At 38.7% G+C, this 14,733-nt stretch overlaps 1 protein-coding gene across 1 annotated transcript; it reads right to left on the reverse strand.

Moving 5' to 3' along the window:
* Window positions 1–1,996: 1,996 nt before the first annotated feature.
* hyal2a (hyaluronidase 2a) lies at window positions 1,997–13,879 on the reverse strand. The gene is made up of 4 exons (XM_088337232.1): window positions 13,710–13,879; window positions 9,395–10,370; window positions 4,372–4,461; window positions 1,997–2,831 (listed from the first exon to the last, which is right to left on the reverse strand). The coding sequence occupies exons 2-4, from the start codon at window positions 10,322–10,324 to the stop codon at window positions 2,427–2,429; spliced, it is 1,425 nt and encodes a 474-aa protein (XP_088193358.1). The 5' UTR covers window positions 10,325–10,370; window positions 13,710–13,879; the 3' UTR covers window positions 1,997–2,426.
* Between the last annotated feature and the right edge of the window lie 854 nt (window positions 13,880–14,733).

Raw genomic sequence — 14,733 nt, forward strand, 5'->3', positions numbered from 1 at the left:
TTATAAATAAATAAATGTATATTAAAAAAAACAAGTCACTTTTGCCAGTGGATCAATTTATTAGTCAGAATTGTTCCTAAAATCACTTGTAGTAGATTTGAATCATTTTTTTTTACAATGTGTTATTTCACTTTGAAGTGGCAAATTGGTAGTTGTCATGGAGTTGAAATCACAGAAATGTTACGTGTAAACAGCTTAAGTACATTCAAATAAATCCTGCAACGGACCTCAGGGAAGTCTCAATATCGGCTCAACTTTCCCTTCGCAAACATTTCATCTCCTCCACTGTGGGAAAACTAGGGAATCTGACACTTTTGGGAGATGGCGAGGGCCAGGAAACAGGGATCGGAAACTAAACACCTTGATTCCAACAAGCCCTTGCTAGGTGAAAGAGTTATAAAAATAACTTTTGTTTTTCCCCCACATCCTCTGGTAACAAACAGAAAATTGCTTTTTGCAGCTTTTGAAAGGCAGGTGTGTGCAAATGTATGTTTCTACATCATTAGTTTCTTAATTTGGGGCCCATAAATATATAACAATAAATTATATACTGTATGTTCTGTCATTTAAAAAGTGAATCAACTACATCTAAGTAATGAACATTGCCTCTTTAGTCAACTGAACGTGTTTATTTAAACAGATGATCTCATAAATCTCAGCCTTTTTGCTTTCCAGATATAAAAAGCATACATTGTCACAGTTGTGAGAAAAATATACATCCGATTCTTATTTTTGTTTATTTATTATCTAACTCTTCCCTCAATAGTTTAATTAAAGAAACAGTGTATATTATTTAGCACCTCCTATTGGTAAAAATGCATTCATTTAAAACAAAAAAAATTACTTAAATAATAAGCAAAGATACATTGACTACCACATAATTGTGTATTTTTTTTTTAAATACGCGTAATTCTAGAAATGTGTTTTTATTGTACATAACATGTAATCACCTAGACAAAATGATCTGCCACTTTGCTGCTTAAGGGTACCCCCCAAAACAAAAATTCTTGTGAAAGCCTGGGCAAAAAAATAAGAAGAAAAATAGTGCTTTATGGCCACTTGGAGTCTCTGTAGTTTTTATTACATGCGTTTTTTTGTGATTTTTCCTTTTCCATTGCACTACAAAAGGGCAACACAGCAGCTGAGAATTAGCACGTTTGTGGCACAGTTCTGAGGTCATGGGGTCAAATACAGCTAACAGCCTTCCTGTACGGAGTTTGCATGTTCTCCCCATGCATGCGTGGGTTTCCTCCGGGCACTCCGGTTTCCTTCCACATTCCAAAAACATGCATGTCAGGTTAATTGGCCAGTCAAAATTGTCCCTAGGTGTGAATGAGCAAGTGAGGTGTCTGTCTCTGTATGCCCTGCAACTGGCCTGGAACCAGTTTAGGGTGTCCCCTGTCCACTGCTCAAACATAGCTGGGATGGGCTCCAACACCCCCGCGACCCTACTGAAGATAAGCGGTGCTGATAATTGATGGATGGACTACAGAATTCAGTGACTTCTAGTGGTGAATAATAAACACTGTCCCTTTAAGAGTTATTTTGAAGAGTAACAGTAATCATTTTCTAAATTGGTCAATATTAAATATATTGTTGCTTTAATTTAGAAATAAATATTGCCAAAATTATTTTGGGCAAAAAAAAAAATATTCTTTCAATTTACTATCACGATGTGCTTTTTATATATGACAGCACTTTTTAAAAAGGCACAAACGATTGTTGTCAAGACATTTACACATTGCTGTTGTTTAAAAAAGTATATACGAAACGATGTGTGGATACTAAAAAAAAATATATATATATATATATATATATATATATATATATCTCATCTATATATATATATATATATATATATATATATATATCTCATCTATATATATATATATATATATATATATATATATATATATATATATATATATATATATATATATATATATATATATATATATATATATATATATATATATATAATATTGTTCTTCTTTGTCTCTCTGCCTCTCTCTTAAAGTGCTGCGCTAGATTCTTGAGAACATACTGCTGCTGTAATTCTCAACCCGTCCAAAAAACAGACAACTTTAAAATTTTCCCATCAACTCTTAATAAAAATAGAAATTTGTCAGTTAACGTAACCTCTGCAGACACAGAAATATAAAATATGTTAACGGTCACACAGTCTTGTTTAACTTAGATTTCATTAGAAAAGACAGGCTTTAATTTGTCACCATAAATCACCTCTCCTCCCAAGTCCTCACAAATAAAATATGAAATTTCGGGTTTGCCATGGGCTCGTTCCTGCAAATAAAGTTAATTGGTTGGATTCGGGCTGGGTTCAGGTTAGTACCCGTGGTCCTGGGTCGGGTCGGATTTTTTACGCCCGATCTTACCTCTGAAGATCTAAAAGGTTTAAAATCCTCTATTTACAGTATTTGTTGCACCACAACATACAAAATCAGGGAGATCACAAGTTGCGGTGCAGTCGGTGAGGTTAAACATGCTGCCCCTTTCTGATACAGAGGGTCCGACTTTTCGCATCTCTCCCCTTCAAAGCCACTGTAGCACTGGCATTGAAATCTAGTGTCGAATCCTGCTGGTCCGGTCCGACCCGGCACAGGGACCGCCTCCAGTTTTCCGCGGGGTCCGACCCGCAAAGTGTGGGTGTTGGGATCCAGGTGCAAGTAAACTTCGGCGTCGGGTTCCCGGCGTAGACAACGTCCATGGGATGAGCACAGAGTCTGGCTGCATATCTCGGCTGCCGTGGAGACATTGAGGAGATATTTTCCCAGCGGACCCTGGAGATAAGCATCTAGCTCCGAGCAGGTGGTCTGGAAAAGAGCAAAGAAAAAAATAATGGCCTGTGGAGAAGGAGGTCTGATTAATGCACTGGGAAATAAATGTTGGCATTGGAAGTACCGTCTTTATTCCTGTGCAACGCACTCTTTGTTTTTTTAACTTAAAAATAGTATGATTGACCACAATCGCAAAATATTGGAATCAAACCTGAGTCACTGTGGTGAGAGCGCAGATGACATACAAAAAGGAATTTGATATCTCTTTTATCGCAATATGTCCTTGGGCAAGACACTGAATCCCTAATGCCCCCAATAAGCAGGTTGCCGCCTTGCATGGCTGCACGGCCGCTATTGGTGTGTGAGTGTGTGTGTGATTTTTTGTGAATGAGTAAGTGTGAAGCACATTGTAAAGCGCTATATAAATGCAGACCATATCAAATGGAGACCATATATATAGTAACAAGTTAAAACTGAAGTAAAATCCAAAATTACAGCAAATTTATTAACCAAAGTGAACCATTAATATTGACTCCGAAGCCACCGTGATCATAAATGATAAGAAAAACTTTACACTGTCAATTACAAATTACATGCATTCCATCCATTATTTGCACCGCTTTTCCCCAGAAGGATAGCAGGGGTGCTGGAGCCCATCCCAGCTATTTTCGGACAGTGGGTAGGGGACACCCTGAACTGGTTGCTAGCCAGTCACAGGGCACATAGAGACAATCATTCCCTTGCTCATTTACACCTAGGGACAATTTGAACCGACCAATTAACCTGACGGAAGGTGGGGGGAAACCGGAGTGCCCGGAGGAAACGCACGCAGGCACGATAAGAACATGCAAACTCCACACAGGGAGGTTGCGGTAGCTGGACTTGAACCCTTAACCTCCGCAGTGTGGGGTTGCGTGCTAACCACCCATTCGCCGTGCCGCCTCAATTCAGGCAACATGCGAATTTTAATTTAAGCCTAAAAAACACACATTAAGATACGTAGTGCTGGGAACATTTTTTACACACTTTTGACTTTTGAAAAATTGGGAAGCACTGTTTTAGGGCGTTTAAACTTTCTTGCTTATTTCATCTAAAGTTAGTGACAACAACCAATTTAGCAAAAAGTCATTTGGAGAAGAAACTACTTCTTTCACCAAATTTCAACTTAGGCCTCCATTCCAAGCTCTCCCACCAAAAGTCAGCTGAGGCCTCCTGCACAGGCTGTACCCTGCCTTTCTCACCAAAATTCAGCTGGGTTTGTCTCACATGAATTAGATCAAAGCACAATTAATGCTGCTACGCCACCGGTGGGATTTATTTTATTTGATTCCTCCTATGTTTCAAATGTCCTGCCAAGGTTGGACAGACTTTGGTTTTACTCCCAAACAAACAAAAGCACCACAGCCATCAAACACATCTTCAGCAATACCACGTGACCTTTGTCTTTGATGTGGCGCCTCGAGGAAGAAGAAAAAAGCCATCTAACATGAGCAGCTGCTTGAAAATGATCACATCACATGCACACGGCGGATTTAGTCTGCACACATACGTCATGGCTTATGTGGCGGAGACTTACTTTGTTGCTGGCGTAGGCGGCGTCTCCCCACAGGATGATGCCCGCTGCTCCCAGAGCCACGCTCTCCCCGATCGTGGACACCAGGTCCATCTGGAATTAATGACCACATGTTCAATAAATGGGTCAAGTTACTAGCATATGGTCAATGCTTGGATCGGGAACCTTTTTGATTCAAAGAGGCGTGAAAGCAAAATATTTAGATTTAGATAGGAAACAATTATATCTCTTTCATAGCACCCATTTGACATTGTATAACATTGTGAGAAGGTTCAGGTGAAAAACTGCATTCACTCAACTGTTAAAATAGACCAGTGAACACATTCATCCCGTTGTTTGTAAATAATTTTGTTATGCTTCGAAAGAAATCCCTTATCATCCATGATTATAATGTTAAGGGTCTAAAGTAGGCCGAATGGTAAAGCATAAAACTGAAAAATATCCGGTTATCTCAAAATGTTAAGTGGACATTATTTATTGTACTAACCCGTCTGAGAACAGAAGTCTGTATCCGGTGACTGCCTTCGTGTTAAGTGCTCATAATAAACTCGCATTTTTATTGATATATTTTTAATTATATTATATCAATATCATCTTATTTGTCACATTATTGTATTTTTATGTTTAGTTACTACTACTATTCCTAGGTATTTCATAGCTACCGTATTTCGGGTTCACTTGGATGCTTATGGGTGGACGGGAACAGAACACACCATTTAGTTTTAATGATTCTATATTGGGAAAATTCACGCGCACGATCATGGAACCAATAAAGCTTGTATGAAGAGGTACCATTGTGTTTCCTAATTGAACAGCAGAGGAAGTTTATAATCAAAAACACTACAGTTTTGTATACTTTTGTAACATTAAGAAGACCAAAGAAGTTTTCAGGTTTTTCATGATGAATTTTATTTGTACTTTGGGAAAAATGATCTTATATAATTCTAGAAATAGTGTCGTAAAACTGAATGGTGTTGCCTGGAGGAATGTCAGATATTATGAAACAACTTTGCTTTGATGTGACGTGACCAATGTTTCCTCTAAGCTGCGCGCGTGCGCGATCGCGCACTGCCTGCACATTCTCAGCGCGCAAGAAAATCTATCCAGAACAAAGTTCCCTCTAAGCTGCGTATGTGCGCAATTGTGCACTAACCAGAGCTTTTCCGCGCTCAGGGCTCGAAATTGCTAATTAAGAAGCGAATTAAGTCAAAGTTACAGTGCATGAAGGTAAAAATACACGGGTTCCCCTGACGTTGTGTTCTAAATGCGGTATTTGGAAGGCAAGGTCGAAGTAGACCGAAATTCTGTAAAGTCAGAAGAGTTTTTCGAGAACCGGCTTTTTCAACTCGGCTCACTAAGAGGAACCGGCTCTTTCGGGTCCTAAACGGCTCTTCAGGTTGTTTTTGCTTCTTTTATCCCTATATGACCAAATATTATCTAAAATTAAGCACAAAATGACTTGAAGGAAGGGGAATAGAACAAAAAAGAAAAAAATACCAAAATGAAAAAGTAGTAAAAAGCTGAGAAAAAAAGAAACAAAAGGAAGAGAAAAAAGAAGGAAAAATTCAGACAAAAAGCCAGAAAAAAAATAAAAGAAAAAAAACAAAGGAAAAAAAGTAAATAGAGAACAAAAAGAAAAAAGTTACAGCTAAGAAAAAAATAAACACAATGAGATTTTTTTAAAGGAATTTAAAAAATAGAAAAAAACAGGGAAAAAGAAGAAAAAGTTAGTGTTGCGTTCAAATAATTTCCAATCATACCATGTCAATCTTGTTGCCAACACTGTACCTCCACTAAAAAATGTGATTAAATACAGTTGTGTATCGGGCAAACGACTAAATAAGCCCCCAAAAATGTTAGTATTATGCGACAAACGATGCCAGGAAAAAAAAGAAAAGGAAATCTTGTGAAAGAATTGTTGTAAAAACAAATGACGTTTGTAGGCGGAACAACCTTTGCAATCGTACATTAGTCAATTCATTTAAAAGTGAAAAAGTGTTTTGCATTGCCGGAAACTCAGCAAAATGTAACGTGATGTCAAGTTTTGGACATGTTTGATAATGACTTAGTTGCCACACTTGGGATTGGTGTTGCTCACTGTTGTTTCAAGCGTTGCTCACCGACTTTGTGTGAACGCTCAGACCCGTGGAAAATTACAGGGAACATTGGACGTGACGCTATCAACCTTTGATCACAAAGTAGTCAAAACTAAATCAACCTCAATTAGTAAACCCAGCCCTGAACTAAATAAACATTATTATTCTGCCATAAATGCTATCATCAGGAAGCTCTCAAAAGGGTGATAGCGAGCTTTTAAACAGAACCAACAGTAACACCCATCCTCACAAATGCGCAGTATCAGGACAGGAAAGAACTGCGCTCACCGATAAGTGACATTATGAAGCTGCTACTAATCAAAATGCTGAGATTTCAATCGGTAGTAGAAAAACTGAGTCAGAGAAAAACGAGTTTTGTTTGTCCAAAAGGTCAGAAAGCGCTGACGTGTGTGACGTTTCAGAATTGTGGGAAAAGGAAGGCGCATTGCGGTGAGCCAAGTGGTGAGCTCATCCGTCTCAGTTCTTAATTTGGGGGTTCAAAATCAACACAGGCTAACAAAACAATTTGACATGCAGTCTCCGGCAAAACTTAAACCCTCCAAAAAGGCATTTTCGTGATGAGAAAATTGCTTTCTACTAGATGTTGAGTTGAATTGAGTTAACTGTTCCATTTTAACATGAATTGTTGTTTAAATGTAATGCACGTGTCCCGGGACTTATTTAATGACCGGTTGAGGATAAGCATAAGTCAATGTGACAGTCTGACAGCATCATAAAAATATCCCGCCGTCACAGTATAAAAATATCGAAATCAAAGCCCAATAATATTATTAAATTTTGCAAACTTATTATCAAAGAATGATTTAAAAGAATGCATTTTATATTTTAAACAGAAATTCTAACATTTAGTGCTTTTTAAAACACGTCCGGTGTTAAGTTTAAAAAACAATCCAATTCTTATACTTGAAAACTGTCATATCCAGCATGGTCGCCGTGGCGACCGGCCGGCCCCGCCCCCTTGGCACCGGCTGTAGCAGATTTCCTAATTTGCGTGTGTGCTTCTTAAAGGCGGGTTTTGGGGATTGCCGGTTGCAGGTTCTTTACATTACTTTGCATTATTCTGTTCTGTTTGACTTGAGGAAACCTGTACTTGCCCGTTCTGATTAAAAGTCCGTTTTGTGAGTATTCCTAGTCTGAGTTCCTTTTTGCCTGTAAGCCTGTTTTTGTTTTTGTCCCTGAGTGGTGGACGACTTTTATTTCCTTAATAAAAGTAATTGATCGTTAACGCGAATGAGTTCACCCTCCCTGCCTTCTGCCTCCGATCTGGTCCGGTCCCCGTGACAAAAACATCACAGGACTTACAAGAGATGGCGTTTTTTTTTCAGAACAGTCACTCACAAAAAAATAAAACTCTACTTCATTGCCAAAGCATTGAGCTTTTTTGATGAAATTATTCTACTTTATCTACTACTATATTTTTCAAATAAAGTGAGCTAATTTATACTTAGAACAGGCTAAACTGTGTCACGAAGAACGTAAAATATCTTTTGTTTAATCCTAATAGATAATAAAATAAGGAACAGTTATCTGTCATGAGCTAAATCCGACAATTTGCTGCTAAAAAGAAAATAATCGTACACTTTGTTACCAAATTTTCTGATTTGAAGTATATTTTGCCTATTCTATTGTGTTTGATTTTGTTTTTTTTCTGCATTAATAACATTCACAAACCTGAAAATAAGCAAAAGTGTCTCTTTTAGAAGACAATAGATCATTTATAGGAAATACTTTGTAAAGAAAAATTTTAGGAAAAAAAGAAACTTAAACCAAGCGAAACAATCTATCATGAAATGAAATGAAATGATCTGCATTTATATAGCGCTTTTCAAGTCAATGACTTCCCAAAGCGCTTTACATTGTGCTTCACATTTCCCAATAGCGGCCGTGATCTGTGCAGCCATGTAAGGCGCTAACCTGCTTATTGGGGGTATTGGGGGTTCAGTGTCTTACCCAAGGACACTTCGGCATGTAACACGGACAAGCCGGGATTCGAACTGGGATCCCTTAATCCTAAAACGATCGCTCTACCTCCTGAGCTACTGCCGCCATCTGCTGGATAAGACAAGTTTTATTTTTTGGGGTTAAATTATCTATCCATCCATCCATTATCTCCACCGCTTATCCTCAGTAGGGTCGCGGGGGTGCTGGAGCCCATCCCAGCATCCCAGGTATCTTCGGGCTGTGGGCAGGGGACACCCTGAACTGGTTGCCAGCCAGTTGCAGGGCACACAGAGACAGACAACTCACTCGCGCATTTACACCTAGGGACAAATTGGACCGGTGCATTAACCTGACACACGCGTTTTGGGAATGTGGGAGGAAACCGGATTGCCCAAAAGAAAACCGCGCAAGCACGGGGAGAACATGCAAACTCCACACAGGGGGTTCGATCTCATGACTTCAGAACTGTGCCGCACACACGTTAACCACTGCGCCGCCGTGCTGGTTAAATTATATAATGCAAAAAATAATAATAATGATAACGGATACAGCTATATAATATATAATATATAGAATTTTTTTTTGCAGTGCAAGTAAATGTGCTAGAGAACCTAATTGAAAGCAAAGTTGGTATATAATTTGCTTCTTTTAAGGATCATTTTTCTTATTTTATTTCATAAAAAAAGCAACAATATCTTAAAAGAAGACAAACTATGCTGTAAATGAGCAAAATGCTTTGCTAATCTAATAGAAATTCACTTTTAGTTGTCCTGCGACTGGCTCTAAACCAGTTCAGGGTTTCTCCTGCCCACTGCTCGAAGATAGATGGTATGGGCTCCAGCACCAGCGCGACATTACTTAGGATAAGCGGTGAAGTTAATGGAAGGATGCATGGGTTAACAAAGTTTTTTTTTGCAGTGAAAAAAACAACAGAAAAAACGACAAGAAGGTTACAAGGGCGGACTCACCTCTGTCAACTGCTCCAGAGAGTTCATGTAAGTCGGCCGAGTATATACAAAAATGGGACGCGCCAGGCCTTCACCTGCCGACGCCAAACGCATTCCCTCTTTGACGCGGTTCCTCACGAATTGCCGCCCTGAAGCAGAAGAGCGAAGAACTTTGCCCATGTATATAGACGGAAAGAGCGCCGTGCTCTCAGTCCACAACCAATTGAGCAGTTCGTTTCGGGCCACCTCCACATCGGGGCAGCGCCCGGTGTAGCTCTCCAAGGTCCGCCGGTAGTCGTGATTGTAGCAATCCGGGAACAGGTAGAAACCCCAAAGCTGGTTTGGCCTCAATTGCTTGGCTAGTTTCAGAGTCTCCAGCATAAACTTCTTAGCAGACAACTCGAACTCCTGCAGAGCCACTTTGGAAACCCGCTCGGGAGACCAAGTGGGGTTTTTCTGCCGCACTAGCTCGCGGGAATGCCTACGATAAATGTCCTTTGCCTCCCAGTTGCGTATCCAAAGGGGGCGCCATTCTTCCCAGTCTATAACCGCTAGACCTTTAGCGTCAGGCTCACGGATGTACTTCCTCACACCTTCTGGCATTTTATCCAAGTGCCTTGTTAGACTGGCAACTTGTGGCAGCCCCCCATTGACGGGCGTTCCGTCTGGCTCAAAGTGGGGGTACAGCCCCAGACGATCATTGTAAAAAATGGTTAAGTTCTGCTTGACAAAGCCCTCGTTGGGCGATGCGACGATCTGGAAGAGGTCCAGCTGAAGGGAGACGCCGTGTCGTGGGTAGCAGTCTTCTGTAGGGGCGTTCCACGCCAGCAGCAAGGGCTTGTAGGAGTACAGCGGCCATACCGTGGATTTTAGTCCCAAGGATAAAGTTTCGTCCCACAGTAAAACAATCAACACCAGAAGAGCTTTGCAATCAGCTACCGTCCAGCGCATGTCTCCAGATGGGAAAGGACAGACAGATTGTCGGTCGCGCTTTGCTCTGTAATTAGCAAAAACAGCAACAGTTTTATAAGTACATTTAATAACCACCAAATAAGTCAGACTTGCGCAAACTACTGAGGTCCAGTTCCACCAAAATGTAGTCATGGAAGTTTTTTTTTATGGTTTTGATTGATTCTGGGCTATTTCTAACGGTCCTTGGTTTATGACAGTTTGGTTTCCACTAGTCTTTCATCAACCTATGCAATAAAGGTAGCAGTAAAATCATAATTATAGTACTTAACATTCATTGAAAATAACACCTTATACCACCACAAATAAAAAGTACAAAGTGTGCGCAAAGAAAGTTCCACGAAATACTGTATACCGTACATTCAAAGCACTGCAATATTTAAAATGAAAGACAGGCAAAAACTGAAATGGCTAATAATAGACGGAGCTTTTCAATCCTCTATAAAAAAAAAGTCACAATTATATGATGTATTTTTAACAGAAAGTAATAAATATGATTACATTTTATATCCTATTTCAATCAAAATGATGATTTTATATTTATTTTGTTGCAATAAGTACCATTGGTTAACTTGTTTTTAGAAAAATAATATTAATAAACTTAAATATATTTTTTTCCAAGATGTATTTGATTCATAGCAAAGGTTTTGCTCTTAAAACCAAGACAGAAGTTAATAAAAAAACACAATATTAGCAGGTTTTATTGTATCTAAACCTTTAAGCCCCAGTGTGTAATATTTTACCACTAGATGTATTCTCTAATGCGAACAAACCAGTGCCACAGAGCACAGCATAGCAGCAACATGCTAGACAAACATGGTGGTGACTTCTAGGTAGCTAAGGATTCCACTATGTAAAAGAAATCCTTTTTTTTTTTCATGGTTTTTGATCCTCCCTTATGCACCACTGCAAACCTAGGGACTAGCAGTGAATAAATACAGTACGAAAATACAGTATTGTATAGCTGATTCGCAAAGTTGTTACGAAGCACGCGACATTCTGAACTAAACAAAGAGAAGGGCATTGTGGGAAGTAGTTCAGGCAATAGCTTATCGGCATTTTTATGATAAGGATTGCAGACCAGCATTTTATGTGGTGCAGACCAAATACAGAGAGGCATCTCAGAGACATACATACACATGCAAGCTTGTGTATGGTTTAGGCACAAGAAATAATTAGTTGTAGTCTGTCATAGTCTTTGGTCTGTGCTGCCCTTTGAGACTCTTTGAGATTAAGGGCTATACAAATAAACATGAATTGACTTGAAATTTCTCGACCTATAAGTTTTGATCAAAAAATTAACATTGGTATGATAGTTCTTTTATATTTGTCTAGAATTCAAATGAATGCTTTTTTACTGAGTTTAAGTTTTTTATACCACTAGGAAGCACTAAATATTACACACTGTCTCTTTACATTTTCTTTTCTTTGGGGTCAGGCTATACTTTCAAACCTAGATTTACTAACAGAAAGATATTTTTTCATCCTCTGCGTGGAATAAATTTCTTGCTTAAAAGGACATGTCATTTAACTACTAGATGTCGCTGCATTGAGTAATCCAACTGAAAACGAGCTCTAAAAGGCACAAGGAAGAATACAAACTATGGAGACTCAAAGTGACCAAACTGCAACTTTTTTCTTCTGATTTTTTTGCCCAGACTTTTGATAGGTTTTTGTTTTGGGGTACCCAGAGCAGCAAAATGGCAAACCATTATATTCTCCTTCTAATTTTCAACCAATGAGTATTTTATTTTTAAATCATGTTTAAATTATAGTTTCTGTATTCTTTTTCATTCACCAATCAATATATGTTTGTTGTATCAATTAAGTATTCTTCACCACTAGGAGGCATTAAATAATACCCACTGTCCCTTCAAATAATAATACTGGAAAGGAGCTGACTCCAATACAATGTACCTGTTGGTGAAATACTGCCCCCATGTGGTCAAAGTGCACACATACGCACTGGCAAAATGTTATTGTGTCTTGTTTCAAATGGACGGAGTTGAGGATTCTTTACTTTATTCATTTCATTTGGGAAATATGAGATCGGGAAATGTTACATTTTAAAGACCTTTTAAAAATGTTATCTTAACATGTATCACAGTGGCGTATAATGAGGAAAAGTTTGTGACTTTAACTTTTAAGAACAGTTTTAATGTCAAACATACGACCTGCCAAACAGCAGGTCAACGCTGGGGGGAAAAAACGACCAGCAGTTTTAAATATGTCCACTTGATGTCGCCAGGGCCCAACGCCACTCCCAAAACAACTGAAGCTGTATTTATTATTTTATTCCTTTATTTTTTCTTTCTTTTATTTTCTTTTTATTTTTGTCTTTCTCTTTTTCTTTCTGTCTTTATTTATCTCTCTTTCTTTCGCCTTCTTCTCTTTTTACTTTATTCTCTTCTTTTTCTTTTCATCTCTCACTATTTCTTTCTCTTTACCTCGTTCCATCTCTTTACTTTTTTCTCCCTTTCTCTATCTCTCTGTCTTTCTCTATTGATCTTTTTCTTACTGTTTTCCCCCTCTTTATTTTTTATTTATTTTTGTCTTGCTTCCTTTCTCTCTTTCTGTTAGTCTTTCTTTTTTATCTCTTTCTTTCTGTTTTGCATTCCATCCCTCTTCTTTTTCTTTCTGTCTTTCTTGCTATCACTCTTTCTCTTTCCTTCTTTTCATTTTTCTTTCTATCTTTTTCTCTCTCACTTTCTACATCTTTTGATCTCTGTACTTCTTTTTTCTTTCTCGTTCCCTCTTTATCTTTCTTTCCTTTTTCTCTTTCTTTCTTTTATTTCTTTCAGTTTTTCTCCCTCATTCCCCTTCTCTTTATTTCCCTAGTTATCCCTCTTCTTCTATCTCTCTCTGACTCTTGTTTCTTTTTTTCTCTCTTTTTCTGCCTTTCTTTTCATCTCTCTCCTCTTTCTTTCTGCTTTTTTTCCATCTTTTTGTTATTCTCCATTTCTTTCTCTCGCTCTCAAATTTTCTTGTTCTTTCTATTTGGCTCTCATTCTGTTTCTTTCTTTATTTCTCCATCTTTTTATGATTCTTTCTCTCTTTCTGTCTCTCTTTTTGATCTCCCCCTCTTTCTATCTTTATTTTTTTCTCTCTTTCCCGCTAATGTACTTGCCTGGTCCTCGTGAGAGTGCTTTTGGCACCATGTGGCCCCTAAGTTCAAATGAGTTTGACAACCCTGCGCTACTTGGTGCGTAAATCTGTTATACTGGCCCACGCGTGAATTGAACATATAACACTTTCAATAACGGAATTATTATTGAATGAAAAAAAAGTACATAAATTATAAAAATTATATATTCGAAACAAATAAATTCCAAATCAAGGCATCACCGGCTCGCCGGGGTTCACTCACCCTTCCCGACAGTGTGGACAAGCATTCCCCCCGAAACCCCCGACGACAAGTTATACCGCAGTTTTATGACTTTTTATCGCCTTAAAATATAAATAAAGACCAAATAAACATTGCTGCTTTTTCTTCTGTGTGGCGTCCAGAAAAAGAGAGAAAGATCTGATGGCCTCCCGGCGGGCTCGAAACACCAGCAGCTGCCCCCCTGCGAAGATCCAAGAACCACTACTGGAAGATTCCATTTAGCTTCTGGAAAACAGGGGTGTACCGTAGTTTATTAAAAAACAACATGCATCCCGTAAAGCACGTTTTTGTGCGTCCTAAACCCAAGATTATTTATATTCTCAATGTTTTATGGTGATTATAAGCAAAACAAACGACTACAGGGTCTTAAAATAATCCTCAAATCACCCCCGCATAATAGCGTTGTGGTGGGCTAGTCGAAAAGTTTGTCACAACCCATGTGAAGTAGATAGAGATTCAAGCAAGGTCACAGCCACACACTCTCTCCTTCTTTTCTAAAAATAAAAACGCAAAGGACACAAATGAGCACTTGCCTAGGGAAGGATTTTAAGTATGATCATTTACAATCAGATAAATACATGGCAAAAGGGTTGAAATTTCCCTCAAAGGCCGGACAATCCACTCATACTTGCCCCATTCGTTCGAACATTCGAATGTGACTTCAATGAAATGATGCTGTCATTCGGCTTAAAATAGACACAAGACAAATGGTTTAAATTTGTTCAGATTGTATGGCTTGTGTTCTCCGAGGATATTAATTAATCCTTTCCTGCAGGGGTTTTGTGCACTTGGGCTTTTATATTCACCCAGGTAATGTTGGGAATTAATTATTAAAAATGTACCGTTTACCATCTCATCTCATTAGCCGTACCTCTTATCCTCATTAGGGTCGCAGGGGGGCTGGAGCCCATCCCAGCCATCTCCGGGCAGTGGGCAGGGGCAGGGTTGGGTAGGGTTACTTTAACTGGATTACTTTCAATTACTTTTGGATTACTCCAATACCAAA

This window comes from Urocampus carinirostris, chromosome 6 (assembly GCF_059441175.1).
Source record: "Urocampus carinirostris isolate Australia breed hairy pipefish chromosome 6, RoL_Ucar_1.0, whole genome shotgun sequence".
Lineage (NCBI taxonomy): Eukaryota > Metazoa > Chordata > Actinopteri > Syngnathiformes > Syngnathidae > Urocampus > Urocampus carinirostris.

Coding starts and splice junctions, on each gene's coding strand:
- hyal2a (XM_088337232.1), bottom strand. CDS start 10,324: ATGCGCTGGACGGTAGCTGATTGCAAAGCTCTTCTGGTGTTGATTGTT. Junction 4,462..9,394: donor CTCTGGAGCAGTTGACAGAG/GTGAGTCCGCCC, acceptor CATTAATTCCAG/ATGGACCTGGTGTCCACGAT. Junction 2,832..4,371: donor CCGCCTACGCCAGCAACAAA/GTAAGTCTCCGC, acceptor GCTCTTTTCCAG/ACCACCTGCTCGGAGCTAGA.